This window comes from Pholis gunnellus (assembly GCF_910591455.1).
Source record: "Pholis gunnellus genome assembly, chromosome: 10".
Classification (NCBI taxonomy): domain Eukaryota; kingdom Metazoa; phylum Chordata; class Actinopteri; order Perciformes; family Pholidae; genus Pholis; species Pholis gunnellus.
Window position 1 is genome coordinate 18,892,968 of NC_136537.1, and position 16,534 is coordinate 18,909,501.

Genomic DNA, 16,534 nt, shown 5'->3' on the forward strand with positions numbered 1-16,534 from the left:
ACCCACAAGCAGCAGATGGAAAAGCTCAGACTCTGTGATGTAATAGTGTTAATGTTAACTGTAGCTCCAGGAAAAATGCTTTAAGGCACCAGTATACTCCATTAGAACTTCTTGTTGGAAAATCAAGCCTCCATTATCCTCATGTTTGAACAATATCACGTCTCCCCCGTCTCTCTTTGATGGATGGCTTTCCACCCCGCCTTCGACGCCGTTTGATTCAGGTAGAAACACTATCAACGTCGTAAGTGTAACCCTAATAACTAATAGGGTTAAGGTAGTGTATCAACCCGACACTCAGATGAATGATGGTCAGTCTGCTGGCTCCTGAATCCTCAATAGAATAAATCATATAACTTCCATTCAGTCAGCTGGTAAAGTCGCCAGTGCAACATGCATCTTGAAAAAGATATTAAGAGATTTGTCTGAAGAGGACATGATTATTAATAGGTAGTCATTTTAAACCTGACCATTGGACACATAATCTTAATTATGAAATCAATCACTCATGTCTTGTACACAATGTATGAGCCAACCCGTTGCCAATTGAGCGATATTACTTTGGATTTGGCACCATATTACATTTTCAAGCCTCTATTTGTTAGTGTCCTGAAACATTTTTGAGGGGCATTTATTTATATATATATTAGCAGTGGATTTTAAAACCAAATCAATAGATCTGCTTTTTTCTGCCTTTAGTCACACTGAGGTCAGTGTGAATTGAATTTATTCAGGAAACCTAACAGGAGAAAAAGGAGAATCCCATTGAAGTTAAAAGCCTGTTTAAAGATAAAAGGCGCTTTTTTCCATTTTTCAAAAGGGATTGTACTTTAGTGCCGGAATGGGAACATCATTTCTTAAACACTCTCATACTCTACATGTGGTTCACAAATGGAAAAGGGGGATAATGATTATTTGTCTAAAAGTCTCTGGAGAGTTTCTCCACCCTTTTATTAAGAGTAAACAGAATTCATTTCGAGGTAGTGTTTTGAAAAGAATTCATGGCATTTTAATGCTTTTGTATGAGGTAAAAGAATAAAGACATATGATAATGTTATTTACAGTGTAAAGTCATGGATATGTTTGTACTATTATGTAATGCCGACAGATGCTTCAACGCTGGACTATTTGTAAAAAAATAAATTGGTCGGTATGGTTTTTTTTTCACAGTGATTTTACAGGCGTTCATGAATATACAACAAGAGCTTGTAATTTCAAGCATCAGTTACTTTGTACTTGTTGAAGCCTGACTTGGAGACCTACAGGGAGAGAACAATAACATTTAGACAGAAACTAGACCGATTAAATCCTTTGCTAGGCCATCTAATAATGTGTCATTGTGTGTGTTCGTGTACCGGATGAATCTCTAGGTGTTTCCCAAGCAGAAGCCTTAAAGGAGGAGAACGACTCGCTGCGCTGCCAGCTGGACGCCTACAGGAACGAGGTGGAGCTGCTCAAACAGGAGCAAGGCAAGAACCAACCAATCGGCAGTGAGGAGGACAACACGCACTCTCAGCAGCTCAGCTTCCTGCAGCAGGCTCTGCAAGGCATGCAGAAGGTAAGGTGTCGTATAGAAGCATATTAAAGATGCCTCAAACATCAGGGAGCAAAATAAGAAGGCAAAATAATGAATGCAAAAGACACTCAAATCATGCAAATCTCACTCTAAAATATTAAAACTACATTCATCCAAAGATGGACTGGATTGGAAAGGAAGACATTTTTTCATCTCAGTAGATGTATCCTGTGATTCGATATTCCACCAGGCAGTCGTTATGACATGTGCAATGAGCTGTATATTATTGGGTAACATGAAACCAAATAGAATAAATGTCATCAATACATTCATAACCTATTCGCTGGAAAACAATATCCACCTGAACGATTATATACGTATTGCACTTCTCCAAAAAGAGCAGCTGTGTAGCATTTTCTGTTTGGAGCATTTTCTTGCTATCAGAATAACAAGAGATCACTCGACAGTCGCTTGATTCCAAAGCACTCTTGAAACAAGCCGCTTTGCATTGAAAACAGGTGAAATATCCTGGCTCAGTCATACTTCAAAATTATTTACTAATCAGGAAAAGAAGAATCAAAAACAAAAGCCCCATACCAAGGAGGTACCTTGACTGGACACGAAAACAAACCTCATCCACTTTCTGTGTGGTTGCAATCAGCGAGAGTTAAATGTTTATTGCTGTTAAAGCAGCTTTAATCAATTCCTGTTTTGTTCCTGATATTGCAAACTCATCAGAAAGACTTTTTCTTTTTTAGAGTAACTCACATCAGCTCTGGCTTATCACAGCTGATAGTAATCAGTGATTCAACAATCAAATCAGACTGTGCTCAGAGATATAGCAGGTCATCTTCAGGCGGCGATAACGTTGCAATATTACGTGACGGCACAGACACAAGCCGAGGCAAAGGCTTTCAGAGGAATCTGTGTTTATCAACGCTGTCACGTTTGTCATTGCACTGTAAAACTAGTATTAAAGCAGCGCCCATTAACAAATTACTTCGTGAAGCTTTCTGTCCAGCAGTGGGACCGATACAAAGTACTTGTTATAGAAAAGTCTCTTTTTACTTGTTCAAGATGAGGAACAATATGTTCTCTTTGCCGGTAGTTCCGAAATTAAGTTTGTCAAATTAGTCATCAAAGATTTCAGCGGTCAGATTTACGTAAGGCCATGAAACTTTTAACATCGGGATGCCCCCTCGGTTTTTCTGTTAACTTTGTGTTTCAGCAAAGAGCCACCGTAGGGCCTTGCTGATTTTGCCTACAACTGCAAGAAGTACAAATACAAATCTGTACTCTACTAAATCTAATGGAAACAGCTACAATGTATTTTAGATACACTTTTTTAAACCAAATGTGCAATGTGGTGGTACTACTATGCACATACAGTGGGCTATAGACTGTCCATATAATATAGACCCAGCCCTCTTGATCCTCAGATTAACCACATGCAGACGGCACCTCCAGCCAGCTCACAGCTGGGTCTGTGAAAGGAATGGCAAACCTATACCAGAACAGTTACAGGTCGGAGTCGGACACCTAGCCCCACCTTTTATCAGACCCCGCCCCTTTCTGTGTTCAGTGGCAGTAAGTGATTTATGCTACACACCTGGTTTGACTGCTTCCAGGTGTATTCAAAGGCCCTGTGCACCCACACAGGTGTTTTTTTTACAGATTCTGTCTGATTACACCTCTGCTCAGGTCGATGTCCGGCTGAGGGGAAATATGTGTGAGGTCCCTAAACACCATGTACCAATTAGAATGATTAAGGCGTTAAATGCACCCCCCTCACAAATGCAGCAAACTAACACGAGAGCGAGACGACAGCCTGCACACACCAACGCAGTGCTGAGGAGCTGAACTGTGATCAGGTAGATTAAGTACACCTGTGTAGGTGGGAAATGACTGTGTAGGAGCTTTAAGGCTGGTCATGTCGTAATTATATTTCCAGGAGGTTCAGGATTTAAAATGAGTTCAAACCCATGTTGTCCCAAACATGTCATAGGTTCTGGTTGCTCTGTCCTCAGAATGTGGCGTTGATGGTTGCTGTTCACTTTCTCCAATATGAGGATTTTATATCAACTGATACATTTGTGAGCTTGCAAACAGTTTTTTTCCCCCTTTGTCATAAAGTATGAACGTAAATTAAATATATCTTTAAATATGAATCGAGAAAATGATCATCAGATTTATTGATAATGAAAATAAACTTACTTTCTAGTCATAATCATCCTTTAATTTTAAGATTAGAGCTATATTGTTGTTTATTTGTACCGTTAATTGTTGTTTGTTTATCTTTACAATGCAGTGTGGTGAGACAAAGACTACTGCCCTTTTTTTATTTTCTTCACTGTAGTTCAATTTGGGGACACTTGTGTTTGGAAGCTGCAGGCATGTGTTTGTGCAGGGGTCGGGATGTGATGTGTGTAATAGAGTTTGGCATTTAGACAGAAATTATATGCTTTAAATGGCTAACACTAAAAAAAAAAAAGCATTAAGTCTTTGTGTCTCGGGGGAACAGCATTGAGAACCATAGCTTTAGGCTATCTTGATAGAATATTACCCTCAGGAACATTTAGTTATCCACTTGGAAAAAAGAAAACACTTCCTCAGGCGGCAATCCACTTATCTGATCACCTGCTGTGTTGTCAAATAGCCTCAGCTTGCAGTTACTCTTCCTCAAGCTATAAAGAATATTGTTTACAAGGCAGAGGAGCTTTTCTACACTTCCATCTCATTTGACAAAGTGCATTGTAATCACCTTTATGAAATGTGCCTCCAGCACGTATATGAAAACATCGGTAGATAATTTGAACACTTAATAAATATTATCAGCAGATACGTGTATCCCGTAGGAGAGTTGATGTTCACTTTGAATCCTAAAAGACATTTTAAATTGTCTGCTAGAGACTTTTTTCATACATGACAAAACATACATATATTTTCTTCATTTCCTTCCTGACATTAAGATTATTTTTCCCTCTGAAAGGTTGACTGTTGTTCTTTCAATGCTGCACAGTGCAACCAAAGTCTTTTGTTTGTCATCTATAGTAACACCAAGTGTAAATTATAACACATTATGCACCCAGACAGCGTTTTAAGTCAAGCCTCTAAATTGTGTTCTGCTTTTGGACATACATTTAATAATGTGTTAAGTAGTTGCATCTTTCCACCGTGTTTACACCACACTTCTCACAATTTGCTCTTTGTCTTATCTGCATCTGGGAAATGATGTTAGATACAAACACACAATTCAATAAGATTTGTTTGCGTTATAAACTGACCTCAGCAAATCAGAGGCAACCAGTTGTCAATGCAATTGATGCAAAAAAACTATTCACATTAACTTGAAACTTTGTTCGACTTTGATTATTTTTAATACATATAAAGCACTTTTAAACTAATATACTGTGTGTATATATATATATATATATATATATATATATATATATATAAAGTAGTATCATAGTGCTAGATATGTGTATGCCAAAAAAAAAAGATGCAGATGGAACACAAACCATCATAGTGTAATGTAAAATGATTCCGATGTAACTGGATCATTCAAGATTACATATTCAGACAACTCTTTTTTAATACTTGGAATGAACGAGGTCTCAGATATGCAGATAGGCTCAATAAGTGCAGGTCCGTCTGAATCTCTCTCCGACTTCAGACCAGGGCTCAGTGTTCACCTCACTTGACACACACTGCACAGCACCAGTGTAACTGATGAATAATTCAGCACCACATTAAAAGGAGGAGCTGATGAGGGATTCCTTAATTTAAATATCTCCCGAAAGGAATTTTACTTTTTGATTCTCCGGAGTTAAGATTGGGACCCTGCATCAGACAAACCCATTCTCCTTCTGTCAAAGATCAGCTGGTGAAACATGGCTAAACTTCTTCTTCTTCTCCTCCTCCTCCTCCTTTAGCAACTTCTGAGAATGAGGGACGAGTTGAAGGAGCGAGAGGCAGAGCTTGAGAAGAACATAGAAGACAAACAGCAGCTGAAGAACCAAATCCATGACCTCACATCAGGACTGCACAACCTGCAGACTACACACACACTACAGGTCAGAAGAAAACAAGCACAGGCTAAGTCAAGGGAAAGATTTGTGTTCATGTGTTTATGTAAATGGTAACTATGGATGATTCTCGTCTGAGCTCCAGTCTTCATGTGTGTACTGGAAGCTCAGCAAGCCTATGATTGGTCAATTTTAGAAAATCACACAAATCGAAAAAACGCCGGGCACCCCCAAGCCTAAAATTCCGTTCGACAAAAGTCTGACCCCCTCCCCCCGGGGTCCCACAAGTTAGGTTGACCCCCCCTTATCCAGGAAACAGAGGAGAGACACACAGGACATAAGTAGGAGCAGTGTTTAGCAGGCAAATGGGGAATTATGCCGGTCTTAACGTAAAGGTAAGGTCCTGCTTGGAATCTTTTTCGGTGAAGCGGTTTGTTATGGCGTTTGTTTGCTCACAGCTCTGTACTGCTTTCACGGAGAGAAATTCTGAAGATATCTCTGGATTCTCTGTCGAATGCTCATGCTCTGCGATGTATTGCTCGGCCGTGTAGCCGTTAGCTTTGTGATGGAAAATCGAAGCGGAGTGCATAGCTCGCCGACTCATGGCGACAAATACGGGATATTGTGGTACATCTTCTAGTTGCTTCTATTAGTTGTGTATAGTTGTGTTTGGAGTGTGTAAAAAATGACTTACATGGTAGTATTGCCCAGACGTTGCTGTTTAATCCGGTATATCGCATGTGTGTAGCATTTATTATATTCGTTTCTGAAAAGTGCATTCTTTGCTAAACTGTCTCGCTGGAACCCCAAATGGTCCTCGCTCGGTATCTAAAGTGGTGTTTAATGATTTGTCGCTGAATCAACCCAGCACAGCAGGTGAAAGATGGAAGGTCTCCAAAAAGTAATTGATAATCAACAAATAAATCTTCAATATTAACCAGGACTTTACAAATTAAAAATGGCAGACAATCTGAAGTACCTAAAATACCAGGTCACTATGATTTAACACATAATTTAAGATGCAGGCTTGTGAAGTGACTGAAATCCAAATCCTGTCAAAACTGCATAAAGTAACCTGTTCTCCAAATAACCTGGTTACTGCAGTGCATGCAAACGCACTACATGAGATAAATTAGGTACAATTATAAATGATGGATTACATGCTGCCTTATTTCTTGTGAATTATATGTGTGTATTTTAAACCCACCATTAACAATGAAAACTACTTAACGGAGAGGTAATTACAGAATGTTAATACGTTGGATAGCTATTGCTGAAAAAAAAGCAAGCTATTAATACTATCAAAAATGGGGTTTGATGTCGTGAAAAGTATTATAAATTAACATTTAGTTAAATGTTTAAAGGGAATCACACTGAATTAAAGAAGTCTTAATTTTTCCTGTGAGAAACTTCAACTGGATTTTGCACTTTTAAGATTTCACTCCCAATTTCGGACTCGAATCAAGATACAGCCTGTGTGGGAGAAGGCTTTTGAGGCCACATAAAATCCTTCAATGAACTTTTACACCCAAATGAGATTTATTTTACAATATGTATTTCTGAAGCGGAAAATATTTGCATATCTTGGAAAAATTACCCCGGTTATGATCGTGCCATCGCTGTCGTGTCCTCTTGTAACACTGAATGATGCTGTTGTGTCATAAAATAGGAGATGGGTTTTCAGAAAAAGCCATGCCACAAGGTAACTGAGATTAGAAACTTGAATGTGAGGTAAAAAGAGTGTCGTCTCCTGTGTTTACCATCAAGGTGCCCTTGAGTGAGGGACATAAGCGATGAACAACTCTAATGAGTCTGCTCATACGCTGACAGGAGAAGACTGTGATAGTGCAGAGCAGCTCAAATGCAGTTTGTGTGTTACAACTGTCCTGGAAACAAAATCTGTGAAGAGACCAAACTGCCCTGAACCGTAAAGTGAAATATTCACTGCGTCTCTACTCCCAATCTACAAAGATGCCGTTTTTTTGCAGGTCACCTATTGACATACAACAAAGATTGTATTTGATTGCAGGTGTGCTCTTTTACCTCTTGCTGGCCTGTTTTGGATCAGCATGGTAGCAGGGGAAAGAGCGGATATGAGATTGAGCCTCGAGTTCAGTCAGCTATGTAATTGGATAATTATAATACTAAAATGGTACTGTCAAGTGGTGCCTGATGACTCTGGTGGTTTGCTGTCTGCCCTTGTGTCATCTTTTTGATTCACAGTGCTGCTGAAGTTGGTTTGCTTTGAGCAGATTGGAAGGTCGCTCAACTGCGGACATTCAAACAATGTGAATTAGCTTTTCTCTTTTCTTTGTGCCCTCTTCTCACTGAGAGCGATCTATGCATGTGGCTCCTCGGGAGGAGCAGTTTCTTGGCTGATAAATATGTCCCGTAGATCTCAAGAGCTCGCACTGGGTCCTCAGCAATACATCCGCTTAGTGTGAAGTTGTTTGGATGAACGGTTGCCAAGAAAATCAAAGGACCTCCTCTTTTGCCATGGCTTTTAAAATGGGTCAATAGTTATTTCCAGGAAATGATGAGGAAATTGTTCTGAAATTATGGATCCTTAAACTTAAGTGTTTGCATGCCTGTGTATGTCATTTATCATGCAAGTCTGACTCCTGATGGGTAATAGACTACAGTTTTACAGGAAATGATTTTCTCTCTGCAGTTACAATATATTTTTACTTTAGCTTTTCTAGCTGTTCCACTAGTTCTGCTGGTGAGGATTTGTTTTTCACTCCTTCCATATGCATCTCTCCCCGTCCTCTAGAGAAATTCCGTCCGTATATAAGCAGAGCTGTATAGTAACAGAGATACTTCATTATCTGGACCCCAGTGAGGAGGACGTTGTCCTCAGGTGGCATTAAGGAGATGGCAAAATCTAATGTTTGACTATTTCTGTACAATCGCATGACAAATACGTACAAGCTCTTTATGTCTCTGGAGCAAAAATCCTCCTTGCTGCAAAGAGTGTCTGCGTGCATCTCTATGTTGTGATGTTTTTTTCATACTATCCTGCCCTGACATGTGGCTCGCTGGGTGCTAAACACCGCACCAAAAAGTTCATATTCATTCAACTCTGTACTCATGTTTGACTGACCTTTGTGAGCCCTGCCTGTAGCTGTAACAAAAATGGACAAGAAATCAGTTCCCCAGGTAGTCGGAAGCAAGGAAGGCAGCTTATAAAAGTTGCATGTAGCTGGCAACAAAGTCATAGCAACATCTTTGCTTAAGCTATAGATAATTTACTATAACTGGCAGTTATAAAAGAGACAGCAAGGTTGGGAAAACAGCAGCATTTTAACTTTCCAAGAGCCCTTTGTCAGTGAGAGACTCACAAGTAGCAACATGAGTCAGCAGAGAGAAGAGGAACATGAATGTAGTGCTTCATCTGGAGCTTGACAAGCGGCAGTTTCATCACTCTCCCCTACCTCTTGTTTCCCAGCAAGTAACCTTGACTACACATGTAGAACACACATCCCCACTCGCCCAAATGCAGGACTGCCTCAACTTCCACCACACTGGGATCAGCCCTATACACATAGCACAATCCCAGTGAGTAAGGCCACAGCAAACAGTCCTACTGTCCCTCTACTATCCACTGAAAAGATAAAAGGGTTTGCATCCCCCTGATCTAACATCTGACATTTTAAATGTTGTATCCGCCCTTACGAGGAGGATGCCTTTGAAGAAGTATCCACTTCAGCATGATTCCAACAGGCAGTGTGGTTAAAGTTGGTACTCAAAATTCGAGCCTGAATGATAAACTGGCAGGGCCGATAAGTGACAAGAAATTTCAAGACACAATTGTCAAAGATGTGTCTGCGGTGTAGTTTGTAGTTTGAGTGACTAACATAAAGAGGCTATAATTTATATTTTTATCATGACAATGTATCAAATGAGAATGTGAAAACAATGTGACAATGTTAAAGGGGTCACTCGTAGCTGATTCTGCAGTTCTCCATCCATATTTTATGGAGCTTTGTAAAAAGTTTCAGCTCATTGTTTCTCTGTCTGTCTTACCCTCACCGCTCTTTAAGTGTTGTTTTTGTCAGCGGCAGGCAACTATGTTTAGAGAAAAATCTCTGATAATCCCACTGCGTGCTACCTGCTGAACACCAAGCAGCAGACGGACACAGTTAGTGACTAGCTGTTGAACAAAGTGAAGCATTTAGCAGTTAAAAAAGCCAGATATTTCCCTCAGGAGTTGGTAGAGACCAAAAAAAGAGCTACAAGAAGAATGGATATAGTACATATACAACTTTAAATTAATAATGTTTCTCTGTAACTGCTGGCTGTGTACGTAAATAAGCAACTGTTTGCTAGCAAGTTCATCAACTTAAAGGTAGTAAAATTGTATGTCAACGCTACCTTGATTCTGCTGCCCCTACTGGCCCAAAAAACCTTAATGCTGGTTTAATAAGTCCTGCTCTGTACATATCTTGGTCACAATGCTTTAATAATCACATATAATGGATCCTTATCAAAAATGTTTTCCTTATCAAGAATATATTTCATGAGTTTACCAATCCTGTCTCCTACAACATTACATTCCTATACAACCAAACTGCATTCTCAATTACGTTTGGAGGGAAACATATGATCTTCTGGACCGAACGGTCAGTTTGAAACGGTTTGAAAACACTTGTTTAGCGAACAAAGCAAAATAAAAAAAATGCTACAAAACTACTTTGTTAGATTTAGTAAAAAACGTCATTGTTTTTTTTTTAAATACTGAACTTGAAACGCATTAAAATACAACATAATGTTCAGACAACAAAAAGTATTTTGTTCACACAGGACATGAACATCAGTCTGTGTTAAAGCTCTGTGTTTTGTGACCCATCCACCACACCAACCTTATCCCTGTGCAGACTTCCACTGATTCCTTTGAAACTTATTTGTGATATAGCGAAAGCAAATGTAATCCACAGCTAAAATAGGTTTCCCTCGAAACGTAATTCACAATACAGTTTTGTTGTATGGGAACGTCATTTTTAGGAGACAGGACGGCAAATATCCTTCACTGAGTCACTGATTCCTGCTGTCACTAAGTAGTACTGGATCTACATTAGATCAGGTCACAGTGACTGTACCTGTCTCATTATGTAATGCAGCAATATACACCCTATCATAAATATCAGTCCCTGTTGGAAAATAAAGATGACTGCATTTATTTACCGAAACCTCTCGTTTATTCAACAAGGGCAAAGAAACTAACAGTTTCCTCTTGGCATACAGTATAGGTGGAAAAAATACATTAACATACATACACTGAGACATACATTATGCCAGCACATTGTACGGGGCATCAGCTGCTCTCACACAATGTGACAGTTCAGTGCAGTGTTTACATCGGATGGTAGATTACGTATTCATTCACCGTGTGCATTCACGCTGCATCGTAGCTGTCAGCGCTGCATTATTTCCTAATACTGTTGTATCTGCTTAATAATGCCGTTACCATATCTGTCCCCTTGTCTCCTCCACTCATCTACTCTCAAGATGTAATCTTTCATCATGCACCTGTCAGCACTGTTGTCATGTCATCGCCGCCTTCAGCCAAGAGAAGCAACTTTCATCATTTTCAACAGTATGTCAGTGACAGTGTGTCATCTTAAACAGTTTCCATTCAAATGCACTGAGAAGGTATTTTTTAAGTTCACGTATTCTGTGTTGATGCAACTGTGATTAGATAAATCTTTTCACACAGCAGCGCAAAGCAGAGGACCAATTGTTTTTGGTGTATTTTTTTATATACTGAGTGTATGTTTTATTTACACAATTTGACTTTTCTTTATCTGACTCAGCCTCAGAAACTTGAACAGAAAAAGCCCCTCTGAGACTAGGCTTTGTGTGTGTCTGTGTGTGTCTGTGGGAGTCAGAGAGGGATGGAGAGACAGTTTTTGGTGTGTCTGATTGCATTAGTGGGTGATTTGTTTCTCATTGACGTTTCCTCTCATTTTTCTAATTGACTCTAGCTGGAGACGTTAAAGCAAGATGACAGAGCGAGCGAACAGAGTGCTAATCAAGTCAGTGTAAGTGGGGGAGAAAAAAGAAGCTCTCACTACTCCACCCTATATTTTTGTCTTTGCCTTTTATTTTTACTTATTTCACCTCCTCGCCTCCCCTCCTGCAACCCCTCCACTGACATGAAATATGATTACAAGCCAACCTTCACAGGGCCTGTACTTGTCACTGACTAAATCACCCGGACACAACTGGGTTAGAAAATGAAGGACCAGCACACAGTGCAAGTACATACCTACACACACTCTCACATTAAACCAGAACTTGACGACAAGGCCACTGCGTGCTGATTAGACAAGACTTTGGAGAGGAAGCCACGATTCTCGTTTTAACAACTTCACTCATTAAGACATGACTGTCTTTTTCTGCCACACGCACACATCCAAATGTCCTCCTCTATCCTCACCTCTCTGTATCAGGCTGTCACAGATTCACAGTAAACAACAGTTTGATCATTAGCATCGTTAGCACTTCCTCTGTCTTGTTTTGTTTTTAACCTTCATCAGAACTTTAGCTGCTGGCTTCATTCTTTAGCTCCTTCATCTTGCTGTCTTGTCCTTATTTTTATGGTAATTCTGTTGTTTATTTTCTATTTTTTTGCATTCGCTTATAGTGCAAAACTCTTTGCATGCTTACTGAAACACCCTCAAATATGAGACTGTTATCTACCCAGAGCCCTGTTTAGATGTTTCTGTTGCATCAGTGTTTAATTCAGGTACAATGTGCGTCTTTCAACACTGTTTTGTGATCTTTGTTTTTCTGCAGGATGTAACGGCATCATCAGTGGTGTCTTGCAGTCAGGACAAAGAAGGTCTTCCAGAGAAGAATCGTCCCAGTCCTGTACACACCGAGAGGGATGCACTGCTAGTCGGTATGCTGCCTCCATGGCATCACTGCATTTACAAAATAACAATATATTTTTTCAAGGTTGAAATTGTCTGACCACACCTCCACAATATGGCTTAACAATGAATCATACATTACATACAAAATTAATTACATGAAAGCTGCTTGCCCTGACATGATTGAGTATCAAGGTTGGGACAAAAGTCTACAGAATGAAGATGAGGTACTTATATTAGAATTAGGATTAGGAGTACAGTTATAAACATCCTGACTGACAGTTTTCATCTTTTGTTCATTCAGGTTGAGACTCTTAACTGTGGCAGGTATTTAATAGTGCCTTTGACAACTGAATTTATACAGTCATTTATTCACAGTGCAATCAGCACTTTTGGCAGTTATAGCCACGGCTTGGCTCTGGGGCGATGACAGTCAGTCGGCCCACTGCTTTGGTGAAGATTAAAATATCTCAACTATCAGATGGATTGCCATGAAGTTTGGTACAGATCTCCATGGTACCCAGAGAGTTAATCCTAATGACTTTGGTGAATCCGTGAATTTTTCTCTAGCGCCATCATCAGGTCAAAAATCCACTTTCTTTAATGCTTTCTTTTGAAAGAAAGCTGTACATTGATTAGTAAATGTTAGCATGCTGCTACCGCCACGGCGGCTACGGCTACGAGGCAGACGGTTTAAATAAATAACAATCGAGAGAAGAGAAAAAAGCTCATATGAGCGGAAGAGGTTATGTTGATTTACATTTGTGAGAAACATTTTCCATTCAACGGTATCTCGGGCCAGTAAAGTCTTGATAGTTACAGTCAAGTGATTCAGAGAAGACGCATTGCTCGAGTCTGCTGGTAATGGCCTAATTGATCGTTAATTTAGTAGGCATTGTGCAGTAAATACTGACTGAGGATGCGGTAAACAGTACATAAGTATGCAGCTCCTTAAAACTGACCGGCAAGACCTGCTCTACAATAGTATTTTAATGGTCCTGTGTGATGTTGGCGCAATTATATTATTATTGTTCTTTTACATGTTATTTGAATTAGAGTTTGATATTGAGCAAAGCACAATTTTCATTAGGCCATCGTGCCACCAAAGCAATAACAGGATTTGTACCAGATAACAGGGATACCTTCCAATTTAAAGAAATCAATGCAAACAATTATGGCCTCAAAAATTATGGCCCAAACAGCAATATAACATAATTAGTTTCACAAAGGGAGTACGTACTACAGTACATACAACATTGCTGTTGAATTGGATTGCATTATATTGTAATGCGTTGTTCACTTGTTCTTATTGTCCATCCTTTGTATAACATAACCTCAACATGCACCACTAATGACACCTCTACAGCAGCTGGATTTCTCTGATTTGCTTCAGTCACTTTGACGTAATAACTATGCATAATTACAAATCCATTAGAGCGAGAGAGGAGGAAGATACGAAGAGAGAAAGACCCCACTTTAATCATTGGATTACATAACACAATGTGACTTTATGATAATGGGAAATATGGCCGACATCTATCTCCCCAGTGTGTTATAAACTACATTATTTATAGAAGTAAACAAAGCCTCGTCCTATTTTGCTGCTTGTTTTCGGGCACGCTGTATTTTCACACATTAACTGTCAAGGACATCCGTTGGCTCAAAGCATGAAAGATAAAAGTTGCTGCGTCTTGTTAGGGAGTAAAAAAGAAATGCAAATTGTGCCATATATTTTCACCTTTAGACCTTTCTGTATCTGTCCATTTGGGTCCAGTTCTACTGTTCCTCCAGTGCAATCAATATCTGCATCTGCTGTCTCATAGCATAGTTAGGTCGTCAATGATGCTTGTCCCCTGTTAATGCCCACTCAGGCTGTGTGCTGAGGCAGAAGTGGGTAATATTAAAGATGCTGGCACCTTCTTATGTCCGAATCACTCCGCTTGACATCTTGTTTGATGCTGAGTTAAAGTGAGCGCCGCAGGAAAAAAAGGGACACTCAGCTCCTGAAGGAAAACGTTTCATCAGGAAACAAAGCTTTGAATCTCTTTGTCTTTTCACTCCGTCCACACATTGAATGCAGATGAACACAGTTGTGTACTCTTGAGAAAAATAAAAAAAAGTATAAAAGATGTTTGTATTGTTCAGCTGCAAAGGCCTTTCCAAGACGAGTTGTGTTGTTTCACTGACAATGGAACACTTATTGTGCTTCTGAAAACCTATTTCAAATCATATGTTATGCACTGTAAAAGTATAATTCTGTTTTATTACAACTTGGTTCTTAATTTTTTGCCAATAATCAATAAATTCCTTCTTTTCTTTTCCTTAATTTGATAAACTGATTGACCCACAAGATCACTTCTATTATCTTCGCAAAGAAGAGATTTATACTATCAACATAGTATTTATACTATCTTTACCTTTTAAACAATATGTAACACAAAATGTAATGTGTAACTGCCAGCACACAATGACCTCATTGACAAGAGCTCAAATACTGAGATTCTTTGTTTCCATCCACAATTTTTAATTAGTAGGGTTCCGACCCACAAGGTCCTATTCTTGGTCCACTACTTTTTAATTTATACATGATCCTACTAACAAATATCATAAAGAATCATCACATATCCTATTATTCATAAGCAGAAGATACACCGTTCCAGTGGCGGCTGGCCAATAGAGGGCCACGGGGCGTGGCCCCACCTTGAGCGCCCAAGAAATAATAATAATAATAATAAATTATACAAATTGTCCATATTTGTGTTTTTTAAATATGGAATGTACCCAGTAATATTTGTAAAATATGATATCTGCGCAAAATATATGCTTTTCCTGCACGTCCTCTCTGCCTGTCTGCATGTCTCAGCAGAGCTGGGGCCATGAGGAGAAATGGCCCACAGGAGCGGGTCTATGAAGCAGTTTAACCAACTGCTGATTAAAGATATAAATGAGTGACATACAATTTAGCCAATCAGCGTCCTCAAATAGATTCAGCTCGGGCCAAGGGTTAGGGTTAAGGTTAACCTTAACCCTAACCCCTAACCCACTAAAGCTGTCATTGCAGTTTGATGGGTATCAGTCTTGAGTGTCTAGGACCTTGGGAAGAGGTTAAAGGGGTAATAACCACCTGCAATTAGACAAATTGTCTCATGAATGTGATTTGAAGTTAGCTAATTAATGATATTTTGAAGGGCTTTAATTTTGAAATGCTACATCAGAAAATCCTGGTACTCTCTGAGTGGCACCTTGAGGTGGTCTGCTATTAACCTGTTGTGAAATGATTTTGTAACTATGCACCATTTCCTCTAAAATCTATTCTGAAATTAGACAAATCCCATTGCTTTGGGCTGGGGGCGTGGCCAAGCACAGGATAAGGGTTAGGGTTAGGTTTGTTTGGGGGCGCGGCCCTCTTCGGGAGGGGCACTGGCACAAGAGGGCTGCCCTTTAAAAACGCTTCGATAAAAACCTTAAAATGAATAAGAAAATAAAATGTATGAGATATTCAAGGCTATTTCTGCAGTAATTGCCTTGAACTTGGTGATGTCTGTGCTGAGATGTTTCCTTATCAATCCCTGTCACAACCCCAACAACATAATGGGATTTTTGATTGAAGTAGGTCATCAACACAAAGATAACCACTCCATCATCACTATCTTTTAGCGTTCAGCAGTACATCAAATCTGTGTGTTAAGTTTGTTTTTTTGGTTTCATTTTCTCAATTATATCAAAGCTTATTGCTTATTGACTAACAGAGAGACATGTTCATACATTGTTCCCAGATCTCATCAGTTACGTACAATCAAGAGAAAAGTTGTAATAAATCAGGAACAATCCCTTAACTTCCTCTTGTTGTTCTGTATAGAAAGACTGAACTAGCTCTCCTAGTTTTCATGTTTTTCCTGTTGAGTTCATGCATACTAACACATTTAGGTCAAATCATCTGAGACCCACCACCCAAATCTCGGCTGGTTTCATAGAAGCAGAAGAGACACAACGGCATTAAAGCCATCATCAAACACTCCCTCTAATCTGGAGCCACGATATACAAGAGCCTCTTGACAGTGTTAGGAGTCTAGCAAAAGCCACTCGATGCATCCTCGCTTGTTTTCAGTCTAGCAAGAGGA

The 16,534-nt window shown here is 39.5% G+C and overlaps 1 protein-coding gene across 1 annotated transcript in view; it reads left to right on the forward strand.

Moving 5' to 3' along the window:
• Positions 1-16,534, forward strand: part of LOC306701811 (ecto-NOX disulfide-thiol exchanger 2-like) — a gene marked incomplete at its 3' end in the record, with an annotated part of 111,698 nt that overhangs the window by 91,484 nt on the left and 3,680 nt on the right. Inside the window, exons 9-12 of the mRNA XM_079167226.1 lie at positions 1,368-1,555; positions 5,446-5,532; positions 11,523-11,579; positions 12,337-12,442. Of these exons, the coding sequence (XP_079023352.1) occupies positions 1,368-1,555; positions 5,446-5,532; positions 11,523-11,579; positions 12,337-12,442 (438 nt within the window). The remainder of the gene's footprint in view (positions 1-1,367; positions 1,556-5,445; positions 5,533-11,522; positions 11,580-12,336; positions 12,443-16,534) is intronic.